The 16,303-nt window shown below is 51.3% G+C and overlaps 1 protein-coding gene, 1 long non-coding RNA gene and 1 pseudogene across 2 annotated transcripts; 1 reads left to right on the top strand and 2 right to left on the bottom strand.

The window, feature by feature from the left end:
* Positions 1–1,267: 1,267 nt before the first annotated feature.
* Positions 1,268–3,589, bottom strand: LOC130198957 (solute carrier family 2, facilitated glucose transporter member 1-like; annotated as a pseudogene).
* Positions 3,590–7,573: 3,984 nt separating this feature from the next.
* LOC130198967 (uncharacterized) lies at positions 7,574–8,901 on the bottom strand. The gene is made up of 3 exons (XR_008832716.1): positions 8,824–8,901; positions 7,734–7,826; positions 7,574–7,600 (listed from the first exon to the last, which is right to left on the bottom strand). It is a non-coding gene; the product is annotated as an uncharacterized LOC130198967 (long non-coding RNA).
* Positions 8,902–8,923: 22 nt separating this feature from the next.
* rcc2 (regulator of chromosome condensation 2) lies at positions 8,924–16,225 on the top strand. Its single transcript, XM_056423390.1, has 10 exons — positions 8,924–8,948; positions 10,231–10,362; positions 12,021–12,109; positions 13,696–13,810; positions 13,908–14,074; positions 14,151–14,331; positions 14,441–14,546; positions 14,663–14,735; positions 14,987–15,064; positions 15,360–16,225. Exons 1-10 carry the CDS (start codon positions 8,924–8,926, stop codon positions 15,462–15,464), a joined length of 1,071 nt encoding a protein of 356 aa, XP_056279365.1. The 3' UTR covers positions 15,465–16,225.
* The last annotated feature ends 78 nt before the right edge of the window (positions 16,226–16,303 follow it).

The raw sequence follows: 16,303 nt of genomic DNA, 5'->3' as shown, positions 1-16,303 counted from the left end.
CCCCACAGACCTCCAGCAGCGGGGTCACTGAGCTCTCAGCTCTAATCATCCAGACCACACCAAGCTTTTAAATGTTGTTCAGTGTTTGACAATAGCGGATCCAGGTGTTTCACCTCTCCGCCTTAACACCGTTTTATATGCAACACATATTTATTTGTTCTACTCTAAAGCATTAGAATTGTTTTTCAATACTGATCAACTTGTTGAGTGTTACTAAGCAACCCATGATCACGCTATACAGAGTATCAAGCTCCCTCCTCTTTTATGAACCAGCTCCAGCTTCAGTCCTGGAACTCCCGCCCCTCCCATGTGGACTAAAGACGCTCACTCCTGATGGTCTGATAGTGACACACCTGAACCAGGTGAATTGAGCTCCTCTCTCCTCTTATTCTATCTATTGAACACAATTCAATATACATAACATTTGCCATAAAACTGATTTTATATAATAATATTAAAGCCTTATTTTTTTTTAGATTGTGTCTTTCAATATGATAGAGTATAACTAATATTGTGTTGAATAATATAATAAATAAATATAGAACAGTATAATTCTGTTTATGATCTGTGTGAAGAAATCTTTTGAATATACACAATGTCAGAGTTTCAATATACATATAATATATATATATATATATATGTGTGTGTTTAATTAAAGGGTTGTTACATAGAAATACAGTAAATGAATAGATATGTAAATGTTGGGTATGTAATTATACAAATACAAAGACTACATAAAGTTCTTACCTCTAGTTTCAGTTATTATGGAATGTATTATGAACTCCAGATAATTGTTTCATTGATGTTGAAAATAATATTAATAAAACAAAAAACAATTGACATGGAAAATGATAAATAAATAACACAACTTAACTACAAAGAGATGTTTCTGCAGAGTTATTAAAATAATGATGTCACACAACATGTCATCGGTCTCTAATGTGCCCTAACATTCGGTTGATGGGATATTTAAGGTGCGCCTAGCCAAACGTTGCAGCACGCCAGTGTGTGAATGTGTGCAGCAGAGGGTCAAAGGTCGGGGTCGTCCCTCGGAGGCTGTTGAACTCCTCGGGGGCCGAGTACTTGTCCCCTGGCCCACCGCCGCCCGGGCGGAGACCCCGCCGCACGATCTCGTCGAAGCTCCGCCCCGCAGTCTCGGACCTTCAGGTAGGTGAAGGTGAAGAAGCCGAGCAGCAGCAACTGCGCGAAGATGATGAAGAAAACGACGGGCCGCACTTTGGTTGCTGGTGACATCACAGAGGTCAGTCACGGAGAGCGTTACCGCGACATGGTGGGAGCGGACGCTCGCCTCACCTCCACGTACGGGAAGCCCATCCCCACCAGGAAGTTGGCCGTCCAGTTGCAGGAGCCGGCGGCGGCCACGTGGCCGCGGGCTGCGGGCCCTGGCCGAACAGCTCGGCCACACGAGGGAACCAGGGATGGGCCGGGCCCGACCTCGAAGAACGCCACGAAGCTGAAGACGGCCACCATGCTGACGTAGGACATCCACCTGAGCCGGTCCTGAGGAGCCCAGAGCGTCACCCCGGCCAGAGCCTCGGGACGGCGAGTCAGACACTTACCAGCAGCGCCATGGCAACCGTCAGGAAGGCGGCGGACACCGCCATGCCCATCAGGCCGGTGAGCTGCAGGGGTCTCCGGCCCACCCGCTCCACCACGAACAGCTGCAGAGGGAGGAGCGTCAGCGCCACACGGAGGTGGAGTCACTGCAGGTCGACGTGTCACTTACAGAAACCACGGTGAAGGCCGTGTTGACCACTCCGGCTCCGATGGTGGCATAGACGGGCTGAGACACACCTGCACGCTCAAAGATCCCCGTCGAGTAGTAAAACACCTGAACACGAGGACAGGAGCATGAGCAGGAGCCACGCCCTCCTCAAGAGGTCCTCAGACAGGTACGGTACCACGTGGTGGGAGGAGCCACCATGTGAGGTACACCTGGTGGGAGGAGCTACCATGTGAGGTACCACCTGGTGGGAGGAGCTACTATGTGAGGTACCACCTGGTGGGAGGAGCTACCACATATCTCTGATTCTGCGTTCCTTGTTGAGTCGGGTCCCTCCAGCAGGACCTCATGTCCCTGGTGACGGAGCAGTGAGGGTGGAGCAGCTTGTGACGTATGCCGCCACTAACCTGTCCCTCTCGTGACCTCGCGGGCTCCTCTGGTGACTTACGGCGTTGATGCCCGACAGCTGCTGCGAGAGGTGCATTATGACGGCCACGCCGACGGCCGGCCGGTGCTCGGGCGGCGGAGCAACTGCAGACGCGCTCCTCCTTCATCTCCTGCAGGTCCTCAGACACGTCCTCCGAGCCGCGCAGCGCCACGAGGGCTGAGGGGAGAGGTGTGTGTGTGTGTGTGTGTGTGTGTGTGTGTGTGTGTGTGTGTGTGTGTGTGTGTGTGTGTGTGTGTGTCCTCACCTGTGTGTGCGCGGCTCTCCTCCCCCAGGTTGATCAGGAGGTATCTGGGGCTCTCCGGGCAGAAGGGCAGCAGGACACACTGCAGCACCGCCGGCAGCACGGTGAAGGCCAGGAGGAGGGGCCACAGGGAGGGGGTCCCCATGAGGGCCTGGGTCCCAAAGACCTGCACACACACACGTGTTCCATGACTCAGAGGAACTCAAGCGTAAACATGCAGTCTGAACATTAAAGCTCCACGTGCATCGTGACGCTTTCAGACCCACACATGAAGACTACGAGGCCGCAGGGCGTGACCTGTGACCTCAGCGACCAGCTCACCTGAGACGGCCGTGAGGATGAGTGTGTTTACTCATCAGCATCATCACGTCGGCACGGTGACAGCGCGGCGGCCCGACTGACATTAAACCTTCATCCCATTATTGGATTATTGTCGCATGTCCACATCCTGATTCACCAGGCAGGCGTCATGTGACCTCACACTGGTGACTGGATATGTACATTATATATGTTATAGATGTTGATATATCTGAGACGGACTGTGACCTGTCCAGGTGACCCTGTCCAGGTGACCCTGTCCAGGTGACCCTGTCCAGGTGACCCTGCCTTCGCCCTCATGAGGATGAGTGGTTTGGATGATGTAATGTTGACATGTATGTTTTCTATCCAGCCTTTTCGTTGGCTTGTTAGCTCTTCCTGCACCGTGATATTAATGCATCTCTATTATGTTTGTATGTTTTTGAATTGTATTGCTTGAATTGTGCAAATAGATGAACCTACACATCCCCGTTTGTAGGCGTTGGTTAGTCCCGCCCCCAAACAGGAAGGCCAATCGTAGCGTCCGGGTCTCACCTGCGCCATGAGGATCCCGACCACCACGCCCAGTTGGTGCAGAGTCCCTAAAGCTCCTCGGAGAGCCGTGGGGGAGATCTCCTCCACGTACAGGGGCACGAAGCCGGTGCTGAGGCCGGAGTACACGCCCACGACGAAGCGGCCCACGATCAGCATCTCAAAGGAGGCGGCCATCTTGGACAAGCCCATGAACGCAGCCGCAACGAAGGCCAGCACGTTGGCCACCAGCATGGAGTTCTTCCTTTAGAGGAGACACCAGCATGGAGTTCTTCCTTTAGAGAAGACACCAGCATGGAGTTCTTCCTTTAGAGAAGACACCAGCATGGAGTTCTTCCTTTAGAGAAGACACCAGCATGGAGTTCTTCCTTTAGAGGAGACACCAGCATGGAGTTCTTCCTTTAGAGGAGACACCAGCATGGAGTTCTTCCTTTAGAGAGGAGACACCAGCATGGAGTTCTTCCTTTAGAGGAGACACCAGCATGGAGTTCTTCGCTTTAGAGAGGAGACACCAGCATGGAGTCCTTCCTTTAGAGAAGACACCAGCATGGAGTTCTTCCTTCCTTAGAGAGAGAGACACCAGCATGGAGTTCTTCCTTTAGAGGAGACACCAGCATGGAGTTCTTCCTTTAGAGGAGACACCAGCATGGAGTTCTTCCTTTAGAGAGGAGACACCAGCATGGAGTTCTTCCTTTAGAGGAGACACCAGCATGGAGTTCTTCCTTTAGAGAGGAGACACCAGCATGGAGTTCTTCCTTTAGAGAGGAGACACCAGCATGGAGTTCTTCCTTTAGAGAAGACACCAGCATGGAGTTCTTCCTTTAGAGAAGACACCAGCATGGAGTTCTTCCTTTAGAGGAGACACTGCATGGAGTTCTTCCTTTAGAGAAGACACCAGCATGGAGTTCTTCCTTTAGAGAAGACACCAGCATGGAGTTCTTCCTTTAGAGGAGACACCAGCATGGAGTTCTTCCTTTAGAGAGGAGACACCAGCATGGAGTTCTTCCTTTAGAGAGGAGACACCAGCATGGAGTTCTTCCTTTAGAGGAGACACCAGCATGGAGTTCTTCCTTTAGAGAGGAGACACCAGCATGGAGTTCTTCCTTTAGAGGAGACACCAGCATGGAGTTCTTCCTTTAGAGAGGAGACACCAGCATGGGTTCTTCCTTTAGAGAGAGGAGACACCAGCATGGAGTTCTTCCTTTAGAGAAGACACCAGCATGGAGTTCTTCCATTAGAGAAGACACCAGCATGGAGTTCTTCCTTTAGAGGAGACACCAGCATGGAGTTCTTCCTTTAGAGAAGACACCAGCATGGAGTTCTTCCTTTAGAGAGGAGACACCAGCATGGGTTCTTCCTTTAGAGAAGACACCAGCATGGAGTTCTTCCTTTAGAAGACACCAGCATGGAGTTCTTCCTTTAGAGGAGACACCTCAGCATGGAGTTCTTCCTTTAGAGGAGACACCAGCATGGAGTTCTTCCTTCCCAGAAGACACCAGCATGGAGTTCTTCCTTTAGGAGAAGACACCAGCATGGAGTTCTTCCTTTAGAGAGAGACACCAGCATGGAGTTCTTCCTTAGAGAACACCAGCATGGAGTTCTTCCTTTGAGAAGAACACCAGCATGGGAGTTCTTCCTTTGAGAGAGGAGATTTACCAACATGGAGTTCTTCCTTTGAGAGGAGACACCAGCATGGGAGTTCTTCCTTAGAGAGAGCACCAGCATGGAGTTCTTCCACTTTAGCAGAGAGAACACCTGTAGCATGGAGTTCTTCCTTTAGAGGAGACACCATGGTAAGGTTCTTCCTTTAGAGAGAGACACCACTGCATGGAGTTCTTCCTTTAGAGAAGACACCAGCATGGAGTTCTTCCTTTAGAGAAGACACCAGCATGAGGTTCTTTCCTTTTAGAGAGGAGACACCAGCATGGGAGTTCTTCCTTTAGAGGAGACACCCAGCATGGAGTTCTTCCTTTAGAGGAGACACCAGCATGGAGTTCTTCTTCCTTTAGAGAAGACACCAGCATGGAGTTCTTCCTTTAGAGAAGACACCAGCATGGGAGTTCTTCCTTTGAGAGGAGACACTGTATGGAGTTCTTCCTTTAGCCCAGTGAGACCGCATGAGTCTTCCTTTAGAGAGACACCAGCATGGAGTTCTTCCTTTAGAGAGGACACCAGCATGGAGTTCTTCCTTTGAGAGGAGGAACACCAGCATGGAGTTCTTTCCTTTTAGAGGAGGAGACACCAGCATGGAGTTCTTCCTTTAGAGGAGACACTTTCAGCATGGAGTTCCCTTCCTTTTAGAGAGGAGAACACCACCAGCATGGAGTTCTTCCTTTAGAGAAGACTTACCAGCATGGAGTTCTTCCTTCCAGAGGAGACACCAGCATGGAGTTCTTCGCTTAGAGAGGAGACACCAACATGGAGTTCTTTCCTTTTAGAGGAAGACACCAGCATGGAGTTCTTCGCTAGGTGAGGAGACACCCAGCATGGAGTTCTTCCTTTTAGGAGAGGAGACACCAGCATGTGGAGTTCTCTTCCTTTAGAGGAGACACTGTGCATGGAGTTCTTCCTTTAGAGGAGACACCAGCATGGAGTTCTTCCTTTAGAGGAGACACCAGCATGGAGTTCTTCCTTTGAGGGGAGAGGAGACACCAGCATGGAGTTCAGCTTCCTAGGAGAGGAGACACCAGCATGGAGTTCTTCCTTTAGAGAAGAACACCAGCATGGAGTTCTTCCTTTAGAGAAGACACCAAAACATGGAGTTCTTCCCTTTAGAGAAGACACCAGCATGGAGTTCTTCCTTTGGAGTGAGACACCAGCATGGAGTTCTTCCTTTAGAGAGGAGACACTTTCAGCATGGAGTTCTTCCTTAGGAGAGGACACGCATTACCAGCATGAGTTCTTCCTTTAGAGAGGACTTACCAGCATGGAGTTCTTTCCTTTAAGAGGAGACACCAGCATGGAGTTCTTTTCCTTTAGAGAGAGGAGACACCAGCATGGAGTTCTTCGCTTTGAGAAGACACCTGCATGGAGTTTCCTTTCTTCCTTTAGAGAAGACACCAGCATGGAGTTCTTCCTTTAGAGAGGAGACACCAGCATGGAGTTCTTCCTTTTAGAGAGAAGACAATCAGCATGGAGTTCTTCCTTTAGAGGAGACACCAGCATGGAGTTGCTTTTCCTTTAGAGGAGACTTACCAAAGCATGGAGTTCTTCCTTTAGAGAGAGAACACCAAAGCATGGAGTTCTTCCTTTAGAGGAGACACCAGCATGGAGTACTTCCTTTAGAGAGGAGACACCAGCATGGAGTTCTTCCTTTAGAGAGAGAGACACCAGCATGGAGTTCTTCCTTTAGGAGAGGAGACACCAGCATGGAGTTCTTCCTTTGTTTTATAACATGGGTTCTTCCTTTGGAGCGTGTTAGTGGATAAAGGAAGTCGATTTCGCCGCTGGCGGTTGACGGCGGCGAACGGAGAAGGAGCCGCACATCCCCCGCAGGAGAAGATGTGTCACCGAGGCGCCCACAGGCCCGTGAGCTGCTCCTGGGGGATGGGCTCGGGAGAACTACTGGCGCTCCACGTGTCGGTTGGCCAGAAGCCTCGAGTGATCCACGGCGAACAGAAACCTCACACTCGCTCCATCAGGCACCACTCAGGGATCCTGGAGCTCCATCCTCCGTTGTCAGTGACGAGGTGACCTGCTCTCAGAGGTCGTTCGGAGTTAAGAGACCTTTTCAAAACAAGACTTAAAACTCCTAATGAAACATATTATTCAAAAATAAAATATCCCAGTAAGAAGATGGAACATCGGAGGAACCTCAACTCCACACACTAGTCATCATGACCTCCTAGAGGTCACATGAGGGTCAGGAGTGACTCCAGGTAACCCGTGCTAACACAGATGGGCTCTCACCCTTTAGGGCCTCTGACCCAACCGGGACTCATCTCAAGGAACCTGTTCCTCCTTCCCCAATGGGACCTTCAGGATAGGGTTTCACTCCACCTGAAAGGCTCACGGAGTAGTCAGATGAGCCTGAACAGCGATCGCCAGGATGAATCTCATTGGGTCCTGGAATCACACACTAAGTGAAGACTCTCCCAATGAGAGCACATGGATCAGATCCTCGTGACTGGATAGTCAATGCGTTCTCTCTGTCTCACGACGAGGTCCTGAGGTCCCGTTGGACCAAGCAGAGGAGTGGGCGGTCCATGACCCCACCGGCCAATCAGAGGCTACAGATCCCGCCTCTCCTGGACCGACGCTACGCTTCCCGCTGTGAAGGCAGTGAACGACGCGCCTGGATTCTGCTTTACCAAAACACCTGCAGTATTTATTCTTATAATATATACATATATATATTTCTTTATTTCTATATATTTTCTTCATATTTCTTCTTCATCCTTCTATCTCACTCATCCTCACACAACTACAATAAATATAATACATTCTCACACATTCTGAGGAGCGTTGATGACGCCGGTGTTGTAGCCAAACTGGAGGGAGCCAATCACAGCGGTCCCCACAGCCATCATCAGCTGGGGGGTCACCTGTTGGTATGACCCAGAGACACAGGTACAGGTGTTCTTTCAAGGTCACCCAGTTGGTATGACCTAGAGACACAGGTTTTACAGGTGTTTAACAAGTCTACCTGTTGGTATGACCCAGAGACACAGGTACAGATGATACATTGCAGTGAAGGTCTGAGTTTCAAAGCTTCTGTTTAAACTTTCACTTCCTAGAGCAGAGATCTAACAGGCCTGTTAGCCCCGTTAGCCTCGTTAGCCCAGTTAGCCACATTAACCCAGTTAGCCTCGTTAGCCCTTTGCCCTGTTAGCCCAGTTAGCCACATTAACCCAGTTAGCCCCGTTAGCCCAGTTAGCCCTGTTAGCCCAGTTAGCCACATTAACCCAGTTAGCCCTGTTAGCCCTGTTAGCTACCAGCTGCCCACTCATCCTCTGCCATGTTGAGAGCCGTGTGGAGTCAATCCCACTTGCTTTGCATTTGGAATCACCTTTATATACATTTAGCTGATAATACTTCCTTATTGTACTTGTACGTAGTACTTTTAGATAATACATTATAGCTACTTTCATGAAAATAATAGGCAGGATTGTTTACCACTGCAAAGGTATGCCGACTAGAAACATAAACTGTCTGCACCAAAAAGTGTAGCGTGTGTGTGTGTGTGTGTTGTCAAAGTTTCCTGATGTCTTTATCCTACAGTGGTGTGGTTGACCTCACTGTCTCTACACCACGTAGTCTGTTTATAACATTATATCATATATAACAGGTGGTATAGCCCAGTGATGACTGCACTATAGTGAGTCTACTAGTCTGTCTATAACATTATATATATATATTACAGGTGGTATAGCCCAGTGATGACTTTACACTATAGTGAGTCTACTAGTCTGTCTATGTTATTACATATATATATTACAGGTGGAATGGTCCAGTGGAGACTTTATTATCGGGTCTACTAGTCTGTCTATGTTACTATATAATATTACAGGTGGTATAGCCCAGTGGTGACGCAGCCGTTACCTGGCTGCTGCACTCCATCCTGATTGGATCGCTCACAGAGTCCACTCAGAAATATCCAGATCGATAACTCGCTTACTTCCTCCCAAACCAGTTTATGGTGATGCTGCACCACCCGCTCCAGCCAGGCACACGCTGCGGTGGTCAACGCCGCCCAAGCAGCTTAATGACGACACGGCTAAGTGGGTCTTAACGAGCTGCAGGGCCACGCTCTGATTGGCCGAGAGGAAACACAGAGAGGTAAACTGACTCATTAACTCAGGATTAATATCATCAGATTCATAATCCTGTGTTAAAGAGAACATATAATATAGAGGGAGGGAGAGAGAGAGGGAGAGAGAGGGGAGAGGAGGGAGAGAGAGGGACAGAGAGGGAGGGAGAGAGAGGAGGGGAGGGAGAGTGAGAGAGACAGAGAGGGAGGGAGAGACAGAGAGGGAGGGGGAGAGAGAGAGACAGAGAGGGAGGGGAGGGAGGGACAGATGGGGAGAGGGAGGGAGAGAGAGGGAGGGAGAGGAGAGGGAGGAACAGAGAGGGAGAGAGAGAGGAGAGACAGAGGGAGAGGGAGGAGAGAGAGACACAGAGGGAGTGGAGGGAGACAGAGAGAGGAGGGGAGAGGGAGAGAGATGGAGAGGGAGAGAGACAGAGAGGGAGGGAGGGAGAGATGGAGGGGGAGAGAGACAGAGAGGGAGGGAGAGAGAGACAGAGAGAGGGAGGGAGAGAGAGAGACAGAGAGGGAGGGAGAGAGAGAGAGACAGAGAGGGAGGGAGGGAGAGACAGAGAGGGAGGGAGAGAGAGAGAGAGACAGAGAGAGAGGGAGGGAGAGAGGGAGGGAGAGAGAGAGACAGAGAGGGAGGGGGAGAGAGAGACGGAGAGGGAGGGAGAGAGATAGAGAGAGGGGGAGGGGAGGGAGAGAGAGAGAGAGGGAGAGAGAGAGACAGAGAGGGAGAGAGAGAGACAGAGAGGGAGGGAGAGAGAGAGAGACAGAGAGGGAGGGGAGGGAGGGAGAGGGGGAGAGAGAGGGAGAGGGACAGAGAGGGAGGGAGAGGGAGGGAGAGAGAGAGACAGGGAGGGAGAGAGGGGGAGAGAGGGAGGGGGAGAGAGAGAGAGACAGAGAGGGAGGGGAGGGAGGGACAGATGGGGAGAGGGAGGGAGAGAGGGGGAGGGAGGGAGAGAGAGAGGGACAGAGAGGGAGAGAGGGAGAGGGAGAGACAGAGAGGGAGAGAGAGAGAGACAGGGAGGGAGGGAGAGGGAGGGAGAGAGAGAGAGAGAGAGGAGGGAGAGAGAGACAGAGAGGGAGGGAGGGAGAGAGGGAGGGAGAGAGAGAGAGACAGAGAGGGAGGGAGGGAGAGAGGAGGAGAGAGAGAGAGGGAAGGAGAGAGACAGAGAGGAGGGAGGGCTGCCGTCCCCCAGGTCGGAACGATAAAGGTCAGCTGGGTCACGGAGACACCAAGAGGCTGGAGGCCCCGAAGCTCATCGAGGCTCTGGCGGAGCACGCCGTCGTGGCCGCCGCCTGCGGCCGCAACCACACCCTGGCACTCACAGGCAAGTGTGTGTGTGTACACTACCGTTCAAAAGTTTGGGATCACTTAGAAATGACTTTATTTTTCAAAGAAAAGCATTGTTTTTTTCAATGAAGATAACATTAAATCAATCAGAAATACACTCTCTACATTGTTAATGTGGTAAATGAGTATTCTAGGTGGAAACGTCTGGTTTCTAATGAAATATCTCCAGGTGTATAGAGGCCCATTTCATCATTACTCCAGTGTTCTAATGGTACATTGTGTTTGCTAATCGCCTTAGAAGACTAATGGATGATTAGAAAACCCTTGAAAACCCTTGTGCAATTATGTTAGCACAGCTGAAAACTGTTTTGCTGAAGAGAGAAGCTATAAAACTGGCCTTCCTTTGAGCTAGTTGATTATCTGGAGCATCACATTTGTGGGTTCGATAACTCTCAAAATGGCCAGAAAAAAAGAAGTTTCATGTGAAACTCGCCAGTCTATTCTTGTTCTTAGAAATGAAGGCTATTCCATGCGAAATTGCAAAGAAACTGAAAATGTCCTCCAGCGGTGTGTACTACTCCTTCAGAGAACAGCACAAGCGGGCTCTAACCAGAGCAGAAAGAAGTGGGAGGCCCGGTGCACAACTCAGCAAGAAGACAAGTACATTAGAGTCTCTAGTTTGAGAAACAGGCGCCTACAGGTCCTCAACTGGCAGCTTCTTTAAATGGTACCAAAAGCGCCAGTGTCAGCGTCGACAGTGAAGGCGACTCCGGGATGCTGGCCTTCTAGGCAGAGTGGCAAAGAAAAGCCATATCTGAGACTGGCCAATGAAAAGAAAAGATTGGTATGGGCAAAGAACACAGGCATTGGACAGAGGAAGATTGGAAAAAGGTGTTCTGGACAGATGAATCCAAGTTTGAGGTGTTTGGATCACACAGAAGAACATTTGTGAGGCAGAACAGGTGAAAAGATGCTGGAAGAGTGCCTGACACCATCTGTCAAGCATGGTGGAGGTCATGTGATGGTCTGGGGCTGCTTTGGTGCTGGTAAAGTGGGACATTTGGACCAGGTAAAAGGGATTTTAAATAAGGAAGGCTATCACTCCATTTTGCAACGCCATGCCATACCCTGTGGGCAGCGCTTGATTGGAGCCAATGTCCTCCTCCAACAGGACAATGACCCAAAGCACACCTCCACATTGTGCAAGAACTCTTGAGGGAAGAAGCAGGCAGCTTGCTGTCTGTAATGGAGTGGCCAGTCACCAGATCTCAACCATTGAGCTGTTGTGGGAGCAGCTTGACCGTATGGTCCGCAAGAAGTGCCCATCAAGCCAATCCAACTGGTGGAGGTGCTTCAGGAAGCGTGGGGTGACATTTCAACAGATTACCTCAACAAATTAACAGCTAGAATGCCAAAGGTCTGCAATGCTGTAATTGCTGCAAAAGGAGCATTCTTTGATGAAAGCAAAGTTTGAAGAAAAAAAGTAATACTTCAAATACAAATCATTATTTCTAACCTTGTCAATGTCTTGACTATATTTTCTATACATTTTGCAACTTATTTGATAAATAAAAGTGTGAGTTTTCATGGAAAACACGAAATTGTCTGGGTGATCCCAAACGTAGTAAATATATATATGTGTATGTGTGTGTATATCTGCCGTTCTGTGTGCGTGACGTCTCGGTTCCTCCTCAGACGACGGCACTGCGTTTTCTTTCGGTGAGAACAAGCTGGGTCAGCTGGGTCAAGGCAACCAGACCGACGCCGTCCTCAGCCCGGCTCCGGTAAGTGTGTGTGTGTGTGTCTCTAGCATGGGATCCAGACTCCTGCTTCTCTAGTGGTTACTTCTTGTGAAAATGATAACCGTTTCTACAGAGATAAGCCACGCCCCCTCTAAGGCACGACTGAACCACGAATAGTCACGCAAGGTTTCTGTGTTTGTTGTGAACGCAGAGTTAGCATAACAATAGGTATCACGACACTAGGTATCACGACAATAGGTATCACGACACTAGGTATCACGACACTAGGTATCACGACACTAGGTATCACGGCACTAGGTATCACGACAATAGGTATCACGACACTAGGTATCACGACACTAGGTGTCACGACACTAGGTGTCACGACACTAGGTATCACGGCACTAGGTATCACGACACTAGGTATCACGACACTAGGTATCACGACAATAGGTATCACGACACTAGGTATCACGACACTAGGTATCACGACACTAGGTATCACGACACTAGGTGTCACGGCACTAGGTGTCACGACACTAGGTGTCACGACACTAGGTGTCACGACAATAGGTGTCACGACACTAGGTGTCACGACAATAGGTGTCACGACACTAGGTGTCACGACACTAGGTGTCACGACACTAGGTGTCACGACACTAGGTGTCACGACAATAGGTGTCACGACACTAGGTATCACGACAATAGGTATCACGACACTAGGTATCACGACAATAGGTGTCACGACACTAGGTGTCACGACACTAGGTGTCACGACAATAGGTGTCACGACAATAGGTGTCACGACAATAGGTGTCACGACACTAGGTGTCACGACAATAGGTGTCACGACACTAGGTGTCACGACAATAGGTGTCACGACACTAGGTGTCACGACACTAGGTGTCACGACACTAGATGTCACGACAATAGGTGTCACGACACTAGGTGTCACGACAATAGGTGTCACGACACTAGGTGTCACGACAATAGGTGTCACGACACTAGGTGTCACGACACTAGGTGTCACGACAATAGGTGTCACGACACTAGGTGTCACGACAATAGGTATCACGACACTAGGTATCACGACACTAGGTATCACGACAATAGGTATCACGACACTAGGTGTCACGACACTAGGTGTCACGACACTAGGTGTCACGACAATAGGTGTCACGACAATAGATGTCACGACAATAGGTGTCACGACACTAGGTGTCACGACACTAGGTGTCACGACACTAGGTGTCACGACAATAGGTGTCGCGACACTAGGTGTCGCGACAATAGGTGTCGCGACAATAGGTGTCGCGACAATAGGTGTCACGACACTAGGTATCACGACAATAGGTATCACGACACTAGGTATCACGACACTAGGTATCACGACACTAGGTATCACGACAATAGGTATCACGACACTAGGTGTGTTGCTACCAGCTGGCGCTCCAGGCCTCCAGATGAGAGCAGCCTTCTCACCGTGCTCCTCAGCTCTGGCATCGATACACAGACCTCCATCCTTAACGGAGGAACAGACGTTGGTCCTTGAAGACCTTCCAGGAGCTTCTGGTGGTCCTCATGGTCCGGCTCTCTGGTGGTCCTCATGGTCCGGCTCTCTCCTCCAGATCTCCTACAACGGCCAGCCGCTGGTGAAGGTGGCCTGTGGAGCCGAGTTCAGCATGGTGGTGGACTGCAAGGGGAACCTGTACTCCTTCGGCTGCCCGGAGTATGGACAGCTGGGTACGCTCGCCGCACGGCGTCATTCTCACCGTGTCCACCAGGGGGCACCGAAGTAACCTTTAATAACCTCGTGGGTGGTGTGTCTCCTCTCATTCAGGTCACAACAGCGACGGCAAGTTCATCGCCCGCGCTCAGCGCATCGAGTTCGACTGCGAGCTCATCGCCCGCCGCGTCGCCATCTTCATCGAGAAGTCCAAGGACGGGCAGGTCATGCCGGTGCCCAACGTGGTGGTCCGGGACGTGGCCTGCGGGTCTAACCACACGGTGAGCGGCGGGCGCCGTGACGTCATCTGATGGTGTTCCACGGTTCCCATGGTTACCTAACGTGTGTGTGTGTCAGCTGGTGCTGGACTCCCAGAAGCGGGTGTTCAGCTGGGGCTTCGGGGGTTACGGCCGGCTGGGCCACACGGAGCAGAAGGACGAGATGGTGCCTCGCCTCGTGAAGCTGTTCGACTTCCCCGGACGCGGAGCCAGTCAGATCTGCTCAGGATACCAGTGCTCCTTCGCCATCAGTGAGATGGGTAAGAGGAGGAGCAGCGGGCTCCTGGAGGAGGAGGAGCAGGCCTCTGGTCTCCTCCTGGAGGAGGAGGAGCAGGCCTCTGGTCCCGGTCTCATGGCGTTGTGTTGCAGGCGGTCTGTTCTTCTGGGGCGTGACCAACACCTCCAGAGAGTCCACCATGTACCCCAAAGTGGTGCAGGACCTGTGCGGCTGGAAGGTCCGTAGTCTGTCATGTGGGTGAGTGTCCGGTCCTGAGGAGGTCCAGAGAGTCCTCCTTCCCTCCTTCTCTCCTTCCCTCCTCTCCTTCTCGTGGCTCCGCTGCAGCAGAGTGACGCCGTGTTTGTCCTCAACAGGAAGAGCAGCATCATCGTGGCGGCTGACGAGAGCACCATCAGCTGGGGGCCCTCGCCCACGTTTGGAGAGCTGGTAAGACCTGGTCCCCGTGACGTGGTCCCCGTGACGTGGTCCCCGTGACGTGGTCCCCGTGACGTGGTCCCCGTGACGTGGTCCCCGTGACGTGGTCCCCGTGACGTGGTCCCCGTGACGTGGTCCCCGTGACGTGGTCCCCGTGACGTGGTCCCCGTGACGTGGTCCCCGTGACGTGGTCCCCGTGACGTGGTCCCCGTGACGTGGTCCCCGTGACGTGGTCCCGGAGCTGAGTGTCTTCTGTCCTTCAGGGTTACGGAGACAACAAACCCAAATCCTCCACCACCGCCCAGGAGGTCAAGACCTTGGACGGCGTCTACGTGGAGCAGGTAAATGGACTTAAAGGTTCTGATTGGCCCCTAGTGGAGGAAAAGATCATTACATCATACAACACGTGGAGCTCCATGCTGCTGGGTCATCACCTCAGTCAGCTGACGACTCGCTAGAGCTGCAGCTATTGGTCAGATCTAAAGTGATGATGATGAGTCACAAGTTATTCATCCTTCATGCAAACATGACTGTTGAACCATTTCACTCAACGCCCCCTGGTGGGCGCCGGTGGACTCGGTCCTCGTCGCCCCCTGGTGGGCGGCGCTGCAGTGAGGTGACCGGCTGTCGTTGCAGGTGGTGATGGGCTACTGCCACTCGCTGGTGATCGCCAGGCAGGAGACGGAGCAGGAGCAAGAGAGACTGAAGAAGCTGCCCGAGTACAACCCCCGTACCATCTGACCTCGGCGAGACCGGCTCATCGGGAACACCTGGTCCGCCCGCTGGGGCCAGAGGGCGAGTTCAGGGGAGGCGCCACACATCTCAGCCACCAGCCAACAATTTGGACTAATCGCAGCCGAGCCGTTGTGGGGTCCAGGTACCTCCACCTGAGTGAACCTGCAACTGTTTGCTCCAGCACTTCAGCCCTCTAGAGGCGTGCTTCCCATTTTCTACTCAGCCAAACATCCATGTTCTGTTGTTCTTTGTTGCAGTCGGTAAAACTACGTCACATTTACGGGTGCTACGACGGACCCTCGGTCTTTTCCTACTGAGGGCTTTTCAGAGACCAATGCTCCATATCTGTGCCTTTTTCTACGTGTGTCCAGGATGTGGAGGTGTGTGTTCAGAGGGTCGAAGGCCCTCCAGAAGCTCAGCCCATCCTCCGAGGGGTCAGCCGACCTCCTGGAGGACCGGCCGCTCCTCGTTACAATCAGGATCTGAATGTGAGATTCACTCGACGGTTACATTCCTTCTCTTCTCCAGGCGGAGTCGGCTCGCCACTATTCCAGCGCTCAAAGCGGTTCCTCTGAACCTCTAGAACCGGTAGATGCACTCGCTCCATATCTCTCCGGTGCTGGAGCTGAAGGCACGTTCTTGTTTTAAAAACAGCACGGGTGTTTCCTCCCCCCTGTTCTGCCTTCTTTTTTATGGTGAAACTTCTCTGGGTTACTTTGTTTAGTTTTGTTCATTGAAATGGTCAAATAAAGATTCATGTGAGTTTACGTTGTGTCCTCGTTCACTTCTCCACCTTCTGGTCTCACGTGAAGCTCCGCTGTGGGAGAATGAGCCACGGAGACGCT

This window comes from Pseudoliparis swirei, chromosome 9, assembly GCF_029220125.1.
Source record: "Pseudoliparis swirei isolate HS2019 ecotype Mariana Trench chromosome 9, NWPU_hadal_v1, whole genome shotgun sequence".
Lineage (NCBI taxonomy): Eukaryota > Metazoa > Chordata > Actinopteri > Perciformes > Liparidae > Pseudoliparis > Pseudoliparis swirei.
The sequence above is the reverse complement of the archived record's forward strand: the minus strand, read 5'-3'. Positions and strand labels throughout refer to the sequence as shown.